General features: G+C 45.1%; 1 protein-coding gene across 13 annotated transcripts in view; it reads right to left on the bottom strand.

The window, feature by feature from the left end:
* Positions 1-1,865: 1,865 nt before the first annotated feature.
* The window catches only part of Nrf1 (nuclear respiratory factor 1), a 128,177-nt gene continuing 110,535 nt past the window's right edge, over positions 1,866-19,507 (bottom strand). For 3 of the 13 annotated variants that reach the window (XM_029570016.1, XM_008846355.3, XM_008846354.3), the window contains one exon: positions 1,866-3,708. In XM_029570016.1, the coding sequence (XP_029425876.1) occupies positions 3,545-3,708 (164 nt within the window). In that variant the 3' untranslated portion in view covers positions 1,866-3,544. Of the gene's footprint in view, positions 3,709-12,795; positions 13,077-17,573; positions 17,634-19,507 lie in introns of those variants that run through there. The other 10 variants (XM_029570012.1, XM_029570013.1, XM_029570014.1 and 7 more) reach the window with 7 other exon arrangements.

Raw genomic sequence — 19,507 nt, forward strand, 5'->3', positions numbered from 1 at the left:
TGGCTTAGGAGGTAATGGAAGAGTTGGTGCCCATCAGCCATGCTGACGAGAGCTGTCAACACAAGCTTGGCGGGAAGGTAGTGTCTGGGTCTGGCAGGTAAACAGCAGGGGCTGGTTCAGATCAGGAGGGTCTTCAGATAACCTGTGCTTTGGGTGGCTGCAATCACTCTTCCTCTGGCCTACCCTCTCTGGTGAAAACAGGTGGTGGGGTGCCACGAGTGTGAGAAGGGAAAGAGGCAGGCACTTTACTGGACCCAGCTCAAGCATCAAAGTAAAACGCTTCTTGGCTTCTTCATTCAGTTGTTCTATTAGTGCTCACCAGGAAACTTACCAAGCCATCCACCAACAAAAAGAAGACAGGGCATCTGAGGGGCACTAAAGCACAGTGTGTACAAGCAAGGTGTAAGGCTCTTCAGAATGACCTGAGCCAGGGTGTGGCAGGAGACAGCTGGAAGGTGGCAGTTGCCACATTAGGACAGTGAGTGAGGTGTGTGAGAAACCATGAATCAAGACCATCAGGGGTTGGGGAGATGGCTCAGAGGTTAGGAGCACTGGCTGCTTTTGCAGAGGATCTGAGTTCAATTCCTAACATCCACATGGCAGCTAACAACCATCCCTAACTCCAGTTCCAGGGGATCCAATGCCCTCTTCTGACCTCAGGGGCATTGTACAATATGGGTGCACTTAAACATACATGCAGGCAATACACACAAAATACACATAAAAAAATAATAAATTTAAAAAAAATCAGAAAACTGGTGACTTGAAGCTTCTGTTTTGAGGACATTCTAGAAATAAACATATCCACGGTGGGAGACACTTCCAATATGTAGAGGCTCCACCTGGAGTTTTAGTTGAGTGTAAACTCCTGAACACATTCCCAGAGTAGTCTTTCAAACCATTTTTAGGATTTCCCAAGCTGGACTTTTCTTCCAGAATATCACTATACAAAAACAACCTGGAAGCCAGGCATGGTGATGCATGCTTATCCAGGACTCAGGAGCCTGACCCAGTTCTTCCCAGAGCTCTGCAGCCCATGGGGTTCAGTATGGTACAAAGCCACTGACCTCTAAAACAAATAGTTTTTTGGGGGGTGGTGGTTGGTCTTTTTGAGACAGGGTCTCCCTATAGCTCCAGCTGGCCTGGAACTCGCTATACAGACCAGGCTGGCCTTGTACTCACAGAAATCTACCTGCCTCTGCCTCCCGAGTACTGGGATTAAAGGCAAGTAGGGTTTTGTTTTTCTTTTGACAGGGTCTCTATAGTATCAGCCCACCTGGAAGTCACTATGTGGCCCAGGCTGGTCTGGATCTCAGAGAGATCTTCTGGCTCATAAGTGCTGGGATTAAACCACCACACTGGGATTTTTTTTTTGAGACAGGGTCTCACTGTGTAGCCCTGGCTGGCCTGGAACTTATTACATCGATGAGGCTGGCCTCCGTCTCACAGAGATCTGCCTGCCTCTGCCTCCGGAGTGCTGGAATTATGCTCAGCTAGTGTATCTTTTGAAAAGCACGAGCCACCCCCAAAGAGTCCTTTTGCTCAAGAGACCAAGGGCTCCTACAGAGATGAACACTTCCTGTTGCCGCACTTTGAACTATTTATTGAATGAGGCAGTATGGACAGAACGGGAACAACACAGTATCCATGCTCTGCTACTGGGGTTTTGCTTTTTTCTTCTTGGCAAATTCTCAAACTACTGGGAGGCTATTTCACCACAAAGGAACATGGACTTCAAAGCCCCTGGACAGCTTCACAATGATGTTAAAAAGTAATAATTAAAAAAATAACAAATTGTAGAACTAGGGCTGTTTATGTAAATTTCCCTGCCCTCCCCCCATTACGTACAGAAAAGAACATACAAAGAACATTGGATAGTTTTATATAAAACAAGCAAATACAAGAACCTGAAGCTTTTCTCAAAGGCTGAGCAAGACATGAAGAATCTTTTAATGTCTCATTAAAAAAACCAAAACACATTAAATACACTATCACACATGTGAGGGGCCCTGGGAGGAGGGAGGGAGAGTTGTCCCTGTATGCAAGGAGCAGAGATTTGACCTGTCGAAAGTCCGATGAATTTAGCCACTGGAGACTCAGGGCTTGTAGGCGGGAAAGCACAGCAGTTCACAGTGACTAAGAATGCCCAGTCCAATCCACACTGTGAGCAGGAAAGCTGTTCTTGGCCTTGACCACCAATGTGCTTGGGAAAACGAGTCTTGCAGAGTCCTCCTGGAGCAGGGCCGAATCCAGGACCATGGCCCCTTCCCTTCTGATGCATCTGTTGTGATGGTCAGTCATCCTAGCCAGAGGCCCTTTATATGGCAGTCTCCTCTGTTAAGATACAGCTAGACAGCCAGCTCAGACAGCCAGAGAACATGGTTCCCACTGGTATACCCTGGTTTATGAAGGTTTCCTCTCCCCCTTCCCTTCCTGCTCTCCCCACCTCTTCCCATTCTTTTCCCCACCACACACACACACACACACACACACACACACACACACACACGCCTCACAGGCACTCCTCAGACCCTTAATACTTCTGTTCAATTCATATATGACCAATTCAGGATTGACCTTACACCAAAGCAATTTTTTTTTTTTTTTTTTGGTGTTTTTGAGGCAGAGTCTCTCTGTAGACCAGGCTGGCCGGCCTCTGCCTCCCAAGTGCTGGGACTATAGGTGTGCACCTCCACACCCAGCCAAAGCAACTCTTTAATAGTCAGAAGATTGAAGATTTCTGGGAAGGGGAGGAGATGGGAGGCTGAGGACAGACCTCTTGTCCCTCCTTGGGAGCCTGCAGGACGTTCACCTGCCTGTGGCAAGGTCAGCACCTGGGCCAGCCTAAAGAGTGTCTCTGCTGACAGATCACAGGGTGACTGGACTTTGTAAGCACTTTCTGGGCCACACTGTGTCCTGGAACCTCCTTTCCTCAGGTGAGTCTAGCAGAAAGAGTTCTAGGCAGCCACTGGGAGGCAGCTTTGGTGAAGGACATGGTCACCTCTGCCTGAGTTTGTCAGTAGCTCAACGCATGACCCTGGTACAAGTGAAAACCAGGTGACTGTGTCTGGCCATGTACCCTACCACCCACTAAACTGGGTGGGTTAGTTTCCACAGCTCACCTTGATTTCATACAGATAATTCCATGCGGGTTTCATACATGTATATGTATGTATATATATACTTTATATATATATGTAAATGTGCATGTCCATATGTACACATATACATATATTCACACTCACACATACACACACATAAGTATACACACATTTCCTCAGAAAGAAGTCCTGCCACAATTTGGCTTTTTAGGGACAGTGAAATTGACAGTGCAGTTTCTTACTCCACCAATCCCAGAAAATCAAGAGTGGTGCTTTAAAAAAATGAGATTCCAAAATCTGCCGCCTTTCCTCCTTTTAAAAAAAAAAGGTTAACAAAACTTTTCTTCCAAAGTCGAGAGACTTAATTCACTTGATTGCACCTCTGCAAACGTGTAAAAAATTTTGAAGTAGACTAGAAAATGATGCCATGACAGGGCTTCGTGTCACTGTTCCAATGTCACCACCTCCACAGCCTGGCCATCCATGGTGACTGTGCTGTCCGATATCCTGGTGGTCACTGGGGCCATGGCCACCTGCACTGGCCCGTTGCCCTGGGCAAGGCTGGTTACCACAGTCTGGTACATGCTCACAGGGATCTGGACCAGGCCTAGAGAGACAAAGGTAAAGACTGTTGGTGGGGCTTATGCTCAGGATCCCAGATGCAGGCTGGCTGGGGACAACTGGCTCTATCCTTCAGGGTGTCACTGTCTCCCAGCCCTGGTAATGACTTACCTTCTTTCCAGGCACAAATAAGTTTCAGTTCCTTCAACTCTTGATCCTACTGCCTCAGCCTCCCAAGTGCTGGGATTATAGGTGTGTGCCATGACACCTGGCCTTAAGTCTCCTTTCTCCATTTTTAATTCTTTTTTTTAAAAAATATTTTATGATTTTTTAATATTTTATTATTTTTATTTTATGTGTATTGTGTTATTGCCTGCATGTATGTGAGTGCACCCGTGTCATGTAAATCCATGGATGTCAGAAGAGGACTTTGGATTCCCCTAGAACTGGAGTTAAGGAAGGTTTGTAGCCGCCATGTGGGTGCTGGGAATCAAACCCGGATCCTCTGCAAGAGCAGTTAGTGCTCTTAACCACTGAGCCATCTTTCCAGCCCCTTTTTTTTAAAAAAAAATTTATTTTTATTTTATGTGTATGAGCGTATTGCCTGCATGTGTGTAAGTGCACCTGTGTTGTGTCATGCAATGCCCACAGAGGTCAGAAGAAGGCTACTGATTCCTTGGAACTGGAGTCACAGATGGTTGTTTGCCACCATGTGGGTGCTGCGAATCGAACCCAGGTCCTCTGCAAGAGCAGTCAGTGCTCTTAACTGCTGAGCCATCTCTCTAGCCCCCCATTTTAATTCTTTAAGACAGATTCTCAGGAGAGAGAAGTCTGGGGACATTGAGGAAGCAAACCTCAGAGAAGGCCTCCACAACATGCCTGCCTCCATCTTTAGAAAGCACAGTCCATAGAACATGAGTCCTGGGAACCGTGTCAGCCATCCCTACTTCCAGCACAAGCCACTGCTCTATTTCTTTCAACCCCTTCTGTTCATGGTCAAGTTTCTCTCAGCTTGAAAAGAAAAACAAAACAAAACAGAACAAAAACTCAAACAAACCACACCAAAACCCCAAACTTCTGTCTTCCACCCTGTTGTCTGGCCACAACTTCATCTATGTCTGTCCCTTCAGAGTTAAGTTAATGGAAACAAAAGCTAGCTCATTGGCTGCCTAATTTTAAGATTTCACAGATCAATATAATTAAAACACCACCACCACATTTTGGTGTTAACTAAAAAGCAATAACAAAACAAACAAAAGACACCCAAGCTATTCCCAACAGTACTGTTACCTAGAGTAGAAACTGTTACTCAAACATGAAGGGAGCAGCGCACACCCTCAGAAAAGGGCAGTCCATTTCTAGCTAAATTAGGCTGACACATCTCATCACCCTTGTCGTCCTTCTGAAACTAGAGTTACAATGAACAGGGAAAAGCCATACAAGAGGGTTGTCCACACAATTTTAGAAGATAAAGAGCAAAATAAATGGTTCTGACTTATCGGTGAAGTGGAAGTTGTAACTGGACCAAAGAGGGCTCAGGGTGTGGGGGCCTGGCTTCTCCAGAACAACAGACTACGAACAGGAATTAGTGGAACATTTGTATTTAACTGATTGATTGAGTAGCCAGGTGCCTGCAATCCTAATGCCTAGACATATTGCCACAGGACATCTGAGATTCAGCCCAAAGAAAATACCTGTAGTGAGTGGCATCTGGTGAGTAGATTGGCCTGCTCCAATACTAACTCACTCAAAAGCCCACAGGTCACCTAGCTCTGCGCCTTCATAACCTGCAAGGCAACACTTCAGTGTGCCACTCCTAAGGGACAAGGGCATGAGGGCAGGAGAGACAGGGAGGGGAAGAAAAAAAACTGCTAAAGTCTAATAGCTTCAGAGATAAGAGATGCATACCTTAAAATGGGATGCTATAAAGAACATAAGGTTAGACACCTGTAGGAGGCTGAGACAGAGGATCACTTGAGCCTAGCAGTTCCAGGCCACTGTAGGCTGTAAGAAGATAGTGGGCTCCATCTCAGCAATACAAAATATAGTGCTGGTAATAGAATTCATGGTAGAAAGCTCACAGCTCTAAGTTAGATTCCTAGCACAACAACCAACCACCACCATTACCATCCACCCAACCCAATAAAACACTCCAAAGCCTGCAATGGAGCACTCAGGAAGCTGAGACAGGAGCATTGTGACTTTAAAACCAATACGGATTACATAGTGAGACTGTCTTATAAAAATAGCAACAACTACAAATCCCAAACAAACAAACAAAAAACCCCAAAATGAGACCCTAAAACCTACAACCAAACAAAAAAAGAAAAATAAGATTAAATTTCAAAATAAAGGTACATGCCTTTAATCACAGTACTCGGAAGGCAGAGGCAGGTGGATCTCTGTGAGTTCAAGGCCAGCCTGGTCTACATAGTGAGTTCCAGGTCAGCTGGGGCTACAGGGAGATCCCATCTCAAAAAAAGACAAAAAATAAAATAAAATAAAATAAAATAAAAATAAAAAAACAATAGATGAAACACATTCAAAGGGTCATAAAATAACAGGGAAACCTTCAAGAGACTAGAAAAGATTAATAATAGAAAGTAGGAAAACAGACATATAAGCAAATTTCTAGAGCTGAAAAAACATGAGTTTCACACTGAGAAAAGGCTCACTGGATGTGCTCAGCACAAAGGATGACAAAAGGTCCAGGTACTAACATACATCTTTTCAGAACACAAGGGACACAATAAAGATCCCAAATGATTCTCGAAAGAAAGAAAAGCATATAGAAAGATCTGGGTATGAGCACAGTACTGGACTTCACGGCAGATCTAGAGGATGGAGCACCAACTTCAAGCTTTTGATAGAATTGCTTTCAACCTGGAATTCTGCACCCAGCCCATGAGATAATACCAGTAGGAACTGAACCTGAGGCGGCTTCAGGAATGTAAGCGCCAAAACCCTGGCCACCCACTGACACTTTCTCTGGACGCTGGGGGAAGGGGGGTGGGATTGAGAAAACTGAGGGCAGCCACCGGGGACGCTAGAATCCCCCGCAGAGCAATGGAGAGCGGGGGCGGAGCCTGGGCAGGCCAAGTACAAGGGAAGGGAAGGTGCGCCGGGGCAGCTGGGGATGGGGCGGGGTCAACTGGTAAAAACGTTGAAGCCAGCAGGTCTAAGGGTCTTAGAGCTGTAATAGCCTAGGATCTCCAGTTGGGAGACCAGCCTGAGCTACTTAGTGAGACCCCCCACACACACACACCCTAAAAGTAGATGCCCTTCTCTGCTGCAAGTATGCTACATGTGTGTGGGTCAGAAGCGGAGTTGGTCTCCTTGGAGCTGGAGTTACAGGTAGTTGTGAACGGCCCAATTCAGATGCTGGAAATTTAACTTGGGAGCAGCAAGTTCCTTTCTTTTGTGGTGGGGTCTTTTTAAGACAGGGTCTCCCTGTAGCCCCAGCTGGCCTGGAACTCACTGAGATCTGCCTGCCTCTGCCTTCTGAGTGCCGGGATTAAAAATATGCGCCACCACAAAGGCCATTTTAATTATGTGTTATGGGTATTTTCCTTGCATGTATGTAAGTGCATCCCTGTCATGCAATGCCAGAAGAGGGCGTTAAACCCACTGAAACTGGAGTTCAGGACTGTTGTTAGCTGCTATACAGGTGCTGAGAATCTAATCTGGGTCCTCTGCCGACACAGTCATGCTCTTAACCACTGAGCCGACTCTCCACCTCCCATGATCAAGCTCTTTAACAGTGTGCCAGGGGGACAATCATGGTATGAGGGACACCCAGGAGCCCCACTTGAGAATAAAAATGAGTTTTAAAGAGATGTCAGGGCCAGTGAGATGGCTCATTAGGTGGAGGTACTTGCCAACTGAAGAAAGCTGTCCTCCAACCTTCACATGCACTCTGTGGCATGCATGCAGCCACATGTGCGTGCACATGCACACACACACACAATTTTTTTTGAGAGGGCAGAATTTTTTTTTTTCTTTTGGTCTTTTTGAGATAGGGTCTCCCTGTAGCCCCAGCTGGCCTGGAACTATGTAGACCAGGATGGCCTGGAACTCACCTCTGCCTCTCAAGTGCTGGGACTACAGGTGTGCACTACCAAGCCTGGCCTGGCAGAATATTTTTGAAAAAACAAAACCCAAAACACATCTGTGCAGAAGCAAATATTTTGCAGTGTTAAATTATGTGTGACTGTGTTCTAAGTTATGTCAATTTAGGGATAAGCATTTGATGATACAACATGAAGCAGGGCTTGGAAGTTTTGTTTTGATGACTGTCACTTTTGTAAACCTCACTGATACTGGTGTTAACAAAAACAAAGGCAGGGCCAGTGCAGCTCCCATGAGAGGTGGGGCCTGGGGTGGGGGGGCTTGCAGGGTCCAGGAAGGAGCAGGTGTGGCTTCAGAAGGGTGGTGGTGGTGGGTGTCCAATTTCTTCTAAACCTTTGTAAATGGCTATTAAGTGTCAAATCAGTCCCCTTTCTATTTACCCTTCCCTGCCATAGAAATTATTTTCCTATATAATGTTACTTATTCCCCTAGCCTCACACTTTAAAGTATCATGGTGTTAATAAGGTCCCCAAGGTCTATAGTAAAGTTCAGCTGCTTTAGCATGGTGTTGAAGACCTCTCATGATTTGTCTTGGTCTGTCTTCTTGTTTTGGGACAGGGTTTTGTTCTCGAATCTGTGATTTTACTGTCTCAGACTCCCAAGTGCTGGAAATACAGGTATGCACCAACTGTGCTCAACACACTTGCCTGTTGATCCTTATCGCCATTCTCCTCAGTTACCGTGCTCAGGGCACTCACCTTGCCTCAGCTCCCCAGTGCATTCACCATTGCTCTCTACTTGGAATTCTCAGCCACCACTCTTTCCCCCTTAATCTTAATTTGGCTATCCCCCTTTCAGAAGCCTGACCTATCCCAGCCCGTCAACTTAGTGGCCTCCTCATCATATAGTCTACCTTGGGCCATGTACTGCATGTCTATAGGTCTTCCAACATGGTTGAGGGCTCAGTGAAGGCCAGGTTCAATTCTGGTCAAGTTTCTATTCTCTACAGTTATCAAGTACTAGGTATGCACAGGTTGATATCAAGATATCAACCAATGTGCAGCTAGGCCCCAGCCTCTAGACTGGCATAGGCCTGAATATTTGTGAGAGCCAAACCTCAGTCCCCCACTTCATTCCTTGATTATAGCCATCACTGTTAAACTCTCCTCTGGTTAAAATATCTAAGGCTAAGTTAGATTGGGCTTGGTGGTATAGGCCTTTAATCCCAGCATTCAGACAGGCAAAGGCAAGTGGATCTCTGTGAGTTCAAGGCAAGCCTAGTCTACATAGCAAGTTCCAGGCCAGCTGGGGCTACAGGGAGACCCTGTCTCAAAAAAAAAAGGCTAAGTTAATGAAGTAACCCAAATGACCAGTGGCAAAGCCAGGACACCCATGCCATTCTCCAAAGAACCCAAATGCTGGCCAACAGCAACCCCAAACAGAAGTAAACAGCAGTCTCTTGCCTTGATCAATCTCAAACACGCCAAACACGGGGAACTACCACAGATTTGTCCTAGTCACAAACTTTAGTACCACAGATTTGTCCCAGAATAAGATGGAGAAACAAAGGTTTAAATGCAAAAGCATAGACTGGTCATCACTGCTCTAACCAGGAACAGCTTCCAAATAGCATGAGGACCCTGTCGTTCTTTGACCGCTCTTCAGGGGTTCTCGAAGGCCCACAGCTAGAAACCCAAACCCTCTGTAGGTATTCAACCTTCATGTTGGCCTCTATTACTCAATTAAGTGTGTCATCGATTAATTTCCATTCACTTTAGATTCTAGCAAAGTGATTTTATTTTTTCAGGGGGCAGGAGGGAGGGGGAGACCAAGTCTGGCTATGTAACCAGGCTGGCCTCAAACTCATGATCTTCCTGCCGCAGCCTCCCGTGTTCTGGGATTACAGGCCTGTGCCACAGGAGAATGACTTGAGATTCTCCAAACACACCTCTATGCTCTCACAACTCATGCTGGGGCAACTGGCCTCAGCCTCCTCTCAGAATGGGCTCCGGTTCTTTGCCAGCAGTTAGCTTCAGTCTCTTTACTAGCTTGGGTCTTCTCTTCCCTTGTCCTCTCATTGTACTTTGCCCAGGCTTCTAAAGAGGAAAGGTCTTACACATCATTGCTGCATATGTTGTCTCCAACTCGGCTGCAAACTCCTTAAGAAGGGACTGAGTCTATAATTGAGGCCCTGATGGTAAACAGGTGCTGAATCAGTGTTTTCCACATTCACAAACAAAATCTGCCTTCTAAGATTTAACATGTTTGCTTCTGGGGGTTGGGTGATTAAGGCAGGAGTTTTGGATGACAAGTCCTCATTACAATGGGATAGTAACTCAGAAAAACTGCAAAATTCAAATGTAAAAACATAGCTGGATGTGACTCACAGCTGTAATCTCAGCACTCAGGAGGCCAAGACAGGGCGACTGCCTCAAACCCAAGGCCAGCCTGGGGTAGGATGGTGAGTTCTAGGCCACCCTGGGAAAAGAATAAGACCTTGTCTCAAAACAAAAATACTACATCCAACACTCACTCAAAGAAAATAATTTTTTAAAAGATAATATATTGTGCATTTCACCTAAGTCAGGGAAGGTGCCAATTTGGCCTCTGCAACTGAGTGATAAAATGACTTCCATACAAAGGTGTCTCAAGGCAAGTTAACAGTGACAGTCACTATACATCTTACATGCTTTTCAGAGGGAGAAATTCCATATACAAGGTCAGTGCAGACCTCAGATGCCTTGAAATCCCAATTTCACTATTTTCTATACATACTTTTGATCCATATCCACCTTTTAAATAAATGCACCATCTTACTGTGGGGCTTTTTAAGACCTCTTTCTCTCACAAACACCCACAAAGGCATTCTGACATGGGATTAGATTAAATCGCCTCAGTGTCTCTGACTTAGCAGCCTTTTTGTCCAAGGCAAGGGAAGGGGGAGGGACCGAAGGCTTTGAAATCCAGTATGCACTAAGTTGGGTGGCTGCCCTTGGAAGAGAGATGATTAAATGCTGAGGTACAGTAATCAGGCTGGGATTGTCCCTGCATCTGCTCAGTCTGCCCCTGATTAGCCCTAATCTAGAGGCACATGTTAATCCAAGCTTGTGTTCTGGGTCATTTCAATTGATTAAGCAACAGGAAGCCCTTCATGTTCTACTTTAAGGGCTCCAAGGTTTTTCCTTTTCAGGGAGACCCCATACAGCCTTAGTAACAAGACTCCTTGCTATATGTGTAGCTGCATGCCCCTTGATCTGCTAGGACCCTGAGAAGGATGCAGGACCGTGTCTTTCTTTCACCAGTGAGAGCTCCCTTGACAGACCCCCAGATTAGGACCGCATAAACTTTACAATGTTCTAAAGATATTATATCTCAAAATTTCAGAACTACACAAATGTGTAGCATTTAGTAAATCCAAGCCAGCTTTTTCTTTAAACTCAAAGTTTATCATAATTTTCGTTTTTGAGACACAGTCTCACTAGGTAGCCCTGGCTGGTCTCAGGTCACTCTTCCTGCCTCAATCAGACTTCCAGTTTAAAGGTGTGATGCCTAGCTGTAAACATTTTATCCAATCCTAGCACTGGAAAAAAAAGCTTATCAAAAACTAAAGCCTGCTGGACATGGTGGTACATGCTTTAATCCCTGCACTCAGGAGGCAGGCAGATTTCTGTGTGAAAGAAGCCAGCCTGGTTTACATAGTGAGTTCCAGGGTGTTTCAAATCCCTCCCCCCCAAAAAAAAGAAAAAAAATGGGTGGGTGAGATGGTTCAGCAGGTAAAAGCGCTTACCTCCAAGTTGGACAACCAGAATTCAAGCCCTAGGACCACCATGGTAGAAGGAGAGAACTGACTCTTGACAAGTTGTCCTCTGACCACCACATGTATTCCTTGGTATGTGCACACCCAAACCCACAATACACAAAGTAAATGTAATAAAAAAAACTCAGCAGCTACTGGGTGTGGTGGTAGAGGTACTTGGGAGGCAGAAAGATCCTGAGTTCGAGGCCAGCCTGGGCTATATGGTAAGACAGTGTCTCAAAACTGAAACCAAAACTCCAAACTATAGCCAGGCAAGGCTGTGCATGCCTTTAATTCCAGCACAAGGCTAAGGCAAGAGGATTGCTTGAGACTACTATGAACATAGTAAGACCTTGTTTCAAAAAACATAACAATAAAAACAACAGGCAATGGATTGGTTGTTCTTTTTTCCCCAAATGACTAAGTTTATGAAAACTCAGGTGTCTGGGCTTTGGATCTGGGAGACTTTTCATGCCCCAGAATGCCCTTGACACCTAACACTAGGGCCAACAGGGCCAGGAAGGCAGAGGACCATTCCCTCTGAACTCAGTGCTGCACACGTCATGGCCATATGGGAACAGAGGTGAAAGGGAAAGCAGAAACTTCAGGTGTCAGCACAAAGAACTTCTCAAACAGTGGCCATTCCAAATTCCCTAGAGGAGCTGTTAACCCCAGGACCATATTTCCCTTTCAGTGAGATCTGACCCTGCTTTGTCTTTTCATTAAAAAACAACAACAAAAAAAACCTCTTGGGTATCACTGTTGAGCCCAAATGGTAAATGTAACCTCCCAGTCTTCCCTTCCTCCTTACCTCAATAAATGGCAATTATATCCTTCCCGTTGGTCAGGCCCAAACCTCTGAAGTCACCCTTGACTTCAGCAAATCCTATCAACTTTCCTTTCTTTAAGATTTGCTCTTATCATTTTTGTTTATGTTTCTGTGTAAGTGAATGCACAATGAGGCCAGAAGAGGGTGTTGGATCCCTTGGAGTGGGAGTTACAGGCAGTTGTGAGATGCCTGATGTGGGTGCTGAGAATATAACTTGGATCCTCCAGAAGAGCATCAAGTGCTCTTAACCACTGAGTCCTCCTTTGCAAACTCTCCTTTTCAAATGTAAACCAGAACTCAACACTCAACTATTATTTTAAAGTAAATAAAAATAATTTGTTCAAGAGTCCCATCCCAACTTTGTATCTTTGGTTTTCAGAAATTTTAGTTGAAAACAACAAAAAACACTCCAAATCTCCAAACAAAAACCAAGTATATGCCCTTTGGAAATTAATAACTAAAATTTATTTCTTTTTCTGTTGCTGAGGTGAATTAAATTTGAAGAAGATAATATCTCCATCTTCAACAACATAAGTTCTGCCTTGTTGTCTGTACTTTCCAGCAGACTTAACTGCATTTTCAGAACTTTCCTCGTTAAGATCTTCATCTTTCATTACTTCAGCCATAATGAATCCCTTTCCAAAATCTGTGTGACTCTTTCCTGAAGCCTGAGGAGCCTTCACTGCTTTCCTGATGGTCCATGCATGTACTTCCTCTGGGCCTGCAGTGAGAAAGTATTCTAGTTGGAGTGCTGCAAACCCAGCCTTAATGATCTTTGGTAAAGCATTCTGTCATGCTCACTTCCAGATACTTCTGTGTCTCCTTAGCACTTTAGAATTTTTCTCACTAAGTCACCCAGGTTGGCCGTGAACTTGCAATCCTCCTGCCTTAGCTTCCGAAGTGCTGAGATTACAGGTGTGCACCACTGTGTCTGGCTAGCTGAATCTTGAGCAAGCACACACACACTTTTCCCACAAATTCCCTATGTAGCCCTCTATCACAACCACGTTTGTCCCCTCAACATCCTCTAAATACCAGATATTCAAGCATATTTCTCTGCCTAGATTATTCCCGTTGACCACGCCAAACTCTTCTGACAATTCTTACATCTTTCCATGGGGTTACAGCAGATAGAAGAGCCTACCAGGTCTCTACTTCCTGTGATATTACTGGCTCCATCATTCCTTGACAACGGGTCTGCATATACCTGCTTCCAAATGGTTCCTGCTTTTCTCTTTATGAATCTGCTTACTTCAACTGTTTACTATGTTGTTGAATACTGAGCAACCTGACACAGGTGTTTAGTAACTGGATATAACATGACTTAGAATTGATCTTATTCTTCAAGACTTTAGAAACTGGACTACATTCCTTCTAGCCTTGTCCTCTGTGGACTGAGAAGCTTCGAAGCCTTTTACTCTGCTCTAGAAGCTAGCTTTCTCCACAGTATCCTTAGGAAATGTAGTCAAATGCTGTGTGGCAGTCAAGTGCTTTTCATGGGAGAGTAAAATGGACTATTTTACTTCCATTAAAGGATTCCTCATTCAAAAGCTCTGTGTATGAATTTTGACTGCATTGAAACCTTCTGGGCCTTAGTTTCCTCAAGTGTAAAATGGTAACTACTAGTCTCACAAGGTTCTTGAACCAGCTGTGCCAACACAGGTAAAGCCTGGTATACTTACTTCCTCACTCACAGTAGCCTACAGTACTTGTCAGCTGCTTTTCAAAGGTGACTTTGAAAGACAAGTCTAGTTTGGGTTGCAGGTGGTAGACTAAAACTCTCAGGAGGTAGAAGAGAAGCAGAAGCACCACACTTCTCCTTGCAGCAGGGACCTACTCCCATAGGGGGCTCAGCATTGGCTAAAGCTATGGAAGGAGGCAGAGGGGACTGGCAGGTGGCACCCTTCTGAATCACAGCAGTGGCACAACTGGCACTAGAACTGCATCCTGAAGGAGATGAAGCAGTTGCCAACCCAGTGCACAGGTGAGTAAGTAACTCAGGTAAACCATGAGCTGACAGTAAGTTAAAAAGACGATTGGGGCCTGAGGATGTAGCTCAGTTCTAAAATACTTGCCTAGCATATACAAGGCTATGAGTTCAATTCCCAGCAGCAGGGGAGGAATCAGGTCTAGTAAGATAATATCACAAACAAATCTCTAAACTCCTCAGAAATGAACAGGATAGGCAAGAAGAGCCAAGCAGAACAAAGGGCTGCAGGGCTGGTTGGTTAGCCAACACTGCAGCTGCCCTCCTCCACCCTACAAGATAGGGAAGGACAGCAGGCTTGTAGAAGGATGGGTCTTTCATTTACCTTCCAAGCTGGAAATTGTTTGCTATAACTGAATTGGAAATTGTTTGCTATAACTTAATCTTTCAGTGTAAAGGCCTTCCAAGTTGGTCATGAAAATATCTTAATTGGGAGAAAAATATTGAAGGCTGTGAAAGAAAAAAATAGGGCACTAAGGGGCTAGAAGGATAGCTCAGTGGTTAAGAATACTGGCTGCTCTTGCAGAGGACCCAGGTTCAATTCTCAGCACCTATATGGCAGCTAACAACTGTCAGTAACTTCGGTTCCAGGGCATCTGATACCTTCTTCTGACCTCCACGGGCACTGCATGACCCTGGTGCACTTACACACATGCAGGCAATATATTCATACACATAAAATAAAAATATTTAAAAAAAATAGAGAGCTAAACAAAATAAATAAACAGAGCAGTTGGAAGAAAACTTTTTCTTCTGAGGCAGATTTCACATTGTAGCCTAGGCTGGCCTGGAACTCATTATGTGGATCAGGCTGGCCTCAAACTCACAACAATCCTTCTGCCTCAGCCTCTTGAGAGCTGTAATTACAGGTAAGAGCCACCATACCTGTCTAAGAAATAATTCTTAAAATCCAAATGAAATTTATATTACATACAAATGGCTTCTGTAGTTTATTGATGTGGACCCTATGCACAGCAGGAAAACACTAGCTTAATTAAGTGGGGAACTAGAAGTCTATGACTAGAAAGGATAGGAATGAACAAGAATGAAACCTAGAGTCTACTACAAAATTTCTCAAGATTTTAAGGGACAGCAAGGGTATCTAAGGGTTTCTAGAGGTGACAAGCAGGAGGGAAACCCATTAAAAAATCTTCCATTTGCCGGCCTGGAGAAATCTGCACACCAGGGGCTCGTGTCTAAGGAAAGTGCTACTATGTATGAAGAAAAATAAGCCTGGGTATACTGGCACAGGTGGAATAAAAGTCAGGTAAAGCTAGTCTAGCAAGGAGGCGGCAGAGAGAGGCAGAGGTCCAAGTAAGGACCAAATGGAAAGAAGACAGATGGAGGACAAGAAAGAAGGACCATGGAAAAATGTTATCCTCAACTGCAAGGTGGGCCTGGCAGCCCTATGACAGTCAGACGGAAGGGAAGAAGCCTTTCCTTACCTGTGCTGCTTGGCCATTTAACCTTTCCTTTCTGTGCTAAATGAGAGGCATTTGGGGGGGATTTATGGATCAAAATATGCCACATCTGGCAAACAACAAATATTCTCATGTAGCCAAGAACAGCCGCAGAGGTCCCCTGCTTGGCATCAAGTTTTCTGGCCAGACAATCCCAAGATACACTTAGAAAAACTGTTCCAGGAATAATGTTCAGAGTGCCTACCTGGTTGGGACAATGTCATTCTGTCCTTTGATTCTGCAGGCCACCATGCAATCCTCATGCACCTCCCCTCATAGTCAAACTTGAAATTTTTTTTTTTTTTTAATTTTTTGGTCTTTTTGAGACAGGGTCTCTCTGTAGCCCCAGCTGTCCTGTAACTCACCATGCAGACCAGGCTGGCCTTGAACTCACAGAGATCCACCTGCCTCTGCCTCCCAAGTGCTGGGATTAAAGGCATGTGCTACCACGCCCAGCCCATTTTTATTTTTCAGTAAATATATCTCAAAACATTTTGGAAATATAATTTCAGGACTTCTCAAATGTCCTGGGGATGCCGAGGGACATGATGAAACCAGGGTTATGCTCTGGTATTAGAACCACTGTGGTCCATTATCCTGGAGATCAAGCTCTCAACATGGGCTCAGCTGGCAAACTCAGGCTGGCTGACCTGACACAAGTTTCTCTGAAAATGGCCAGGAAAGACAAGCCTTTCACCAAAGCATATAGAATATGTTATGCTCAGGAAAATACCTGATCCAACTACACAAGGAAGGACACGGGTGCCCCACAATTCACAGAGGCAGTCTCTGGGAGTAAGGGCAGAATTCCAAAATGCATGGTTGAATTAAAAGTGAAACAACACTTTTAACATAGGAAGTGCAGTGGCACAGACAACTTTCTCAGAACAGTCACCAAGCTCAGAGTTTGAAATAGGTAAAGAAATGGGTAGTGGTTGGCGTGCAGAAGTTAGCCAGGGTGAGGCATGGAGGAATAAGAGGAATAAGTGGACAGTTCTGGAGTTTGATAGTCATATGGAAAGATATCTGCCTCAGTAAAGCCTCATTTAAAAAACAAAACAAAACAAAACAAAACAAGACACTTTTTATTGGGTGTTAACTCTCAGGATATGAATGAATTTGGCAATGAGTGAGTTTCCCAGGAGTCAGGGCAGGGTGGTGCTGGTCCAGAGTGCATCCTGTGTATGGGGCCCACTTCAGTGGTGCCTTGTTGCCACCCACGTTTGACTTCTTTGTAAGAAAGGCAGGCGCAGAAAAGCACATAAGCTGACATCACCGTGCCAGCCCAGCCGCGCTTCCCTTCTTTACAATGATATATTTGTCATAGCACAGTAGCCATCTCTTTGAAATGCTCCAACAATGCTTGTAAGAGTGAAATCCTACATCCATGTCCAGCTTAGCAGCTCCCCCACTTTGACATCCATGAGTTTCTTCTTCAGTTGTAGGACTGATGCCATCTTGGAGTCCTCATATTGGCCATGCCCAGGAAACTTCATCTTGATCATTCATTTTCCCTTTCTATCTGAGCTGTATTTGCATAGCCAACTTGTCACCAGGGACAAGTTCTTTATAAAAAGAATTCCAACCAATGAATGAAAAAGAACAACACTAGAGATATGCAGTTATCAATGGTTACTAATGCTATTGAACGACTGGATGACGGGGACTGCATCGCAGGGGAATCAGACCATCCACGAAGAAGCAGAGCCTGGAATGGCAGCGTAGCAGTTACTGCACCCTCAGCTGCTTCCTTCTTTCCCCAAAGATGAACCCACCTGAAGCCTTCTTGCCAGGATCCACTTGCAACCTCCATAGTCTGCCATAAAGAGGCCTGACAAGAACACAGAACTGTTACAAAGCACTGTGCAAGATGGGCCACTAGAACCTGCCACAGCTCTGCACCTTCCCACACACCCTAGTGCACAGGGCATCTCTGATGCCCACATGAAACATGTAACAAACCTTTGTTGAACACACCAGCTCACTGAGTGTTTACAAAAACATACCATATAGCCAGCTCTCAGCTGAGCCAAAGGGAGGGTAGGTCACTCCCCAGACCTTTCTAAAGTGGCATTTATGATGTGGTTTTCCTGCAGTAGACCTACCTTCCTGATTATGTCTTCCTTAAGCTAATATGAGAACTAATTTATATTTCCTAAGTACCTAGCAGCTGGGTGGGGGGTTGAGGGGATGGTCTAGACTTACACTGGCCTGTTTGAAGAAACTAAGAATTTACAGTGTGTCATGCTGGAGAGATGGCTCAGCGGTTAAGAGCACTGACTGCTCCTGCAGAGGACCCGGGTTCAATTTCCAACACCCACATGGTGGCTACGAACCATCCTTAACTCCAGTTCCAGGGGAATCCGAAGCCCTCTTCTGACCTCTGCGGCATTGCATGACACGGGTGCACTCACATACATTCAGGCAATATACTCATAGACATAAAATAAAAATAATAAAAAAAATATTAAAAAAAAATATGTGTCACAAGCAAGCCAGGTATGGTGGCACACGCCTTTATTCCCAACACTTGGGAGGCAGAGGCAAGCAGATCTCTGTGAGTTCAAGGCCAGCCTGGTCTACATAGTGAGTTCCAGGCCAGCTGGGGCTATAGGAAGACCCTGTCTCAAAACAAACAAACAAACAAACCAACCAACCAACCAACCAACCAGAAGAAAGCCCTACCAGAAGCCATATGGTTGTTAAATGAAAATCCCAGTGCCAGAGGTGGGTTGCCCTCCTCCCCCATGAGCTATTGGCCAGAGGTGCCCTAGAGGTCCTCAAAACAATAAAGGCCATTGCCAATGATGTTGGTTGTACACCTCAAGTGGATGGTAAAACCCTTTTGCTGAAGACACCGCATAATGTGAGCGTGGGAGAGGGAGAAATCCAGCTTGGACTAAGCTGGAAACTCTCTGCCACTGGATGGGTGGCTTTCATAATGCCAGAAGGTTATATACAGATGGCTGGGGGAGAACCGTCCCCTATAATTCTGCTCAACGATGGACCCTAAGTGCTGCACTACCAACATGCCAAACAAGATGTTCCTGCTGGTGTAATAGTGACACTTCTAGTGTATGTACAACAAGCAAATTTTTGATTGGATATAATGCCCAGTCCAAGGGGGTGGAACACACATCTGGTATTCTAGACCAGGCCAACCCCCTGTGGCCGGGGAGGTTATAGGCCCCAGTTGGGAAGCCACTGCAATTGTTCTGTTAGATGGATGTGATGCCCCTGCTAAAGTACTGTCCAAGCATTTGTGTTTACGCCCATAAGTTATTATAGCACTGTTCAGAAGTTCTTTCTTCTTGCTGTTTGAGTTTTTACAGTAGATGGAATCCCACTGAAATGGGCCAACAGCCCATGGAAAACAGAATACAGAGATCTGAAAGTTCAGTGCCTTGCCACATTGGGAGGAAGCTCATTCCACACCTATCACCCTCTTCAATGTAAGAATATAAGATCCAGAGGAAAGGGTGGAGTGTTACCTGGAAGTGTCCCTTGACCACTATGCTGGCAAGCTATAGTCAAGGGGGTAGTCAGTTATCCCTCCCACCCAATTAGTTGACCTTAGCTGCATTTGGGGGAGGAGCTAAGGATATATAAGCCGAGAACGCCATGAGGCACCTCTCAACATTTTGTGCGGCTGTGAACCGGGTGTGTGTGTGTGTGTGTGTGTGTGTGTGTGTGTGTGTGTGTGTG

Source organism: Nannospalax galili, unplaced genomic scaffold (genome assembly GCF_000622305.1).
Source record: "Nannospalax galili isolate Female #2095 unplaced genomic scaffold, S.galili_v1.0 scaffold660, whole genome shotgun sequence".
Lineage (NCBI taxonomy): Eukaryota > Metazoa > Chordata > Mammalia > Rodentia > Spalacidae > Nannospalax > Nannospalax galili.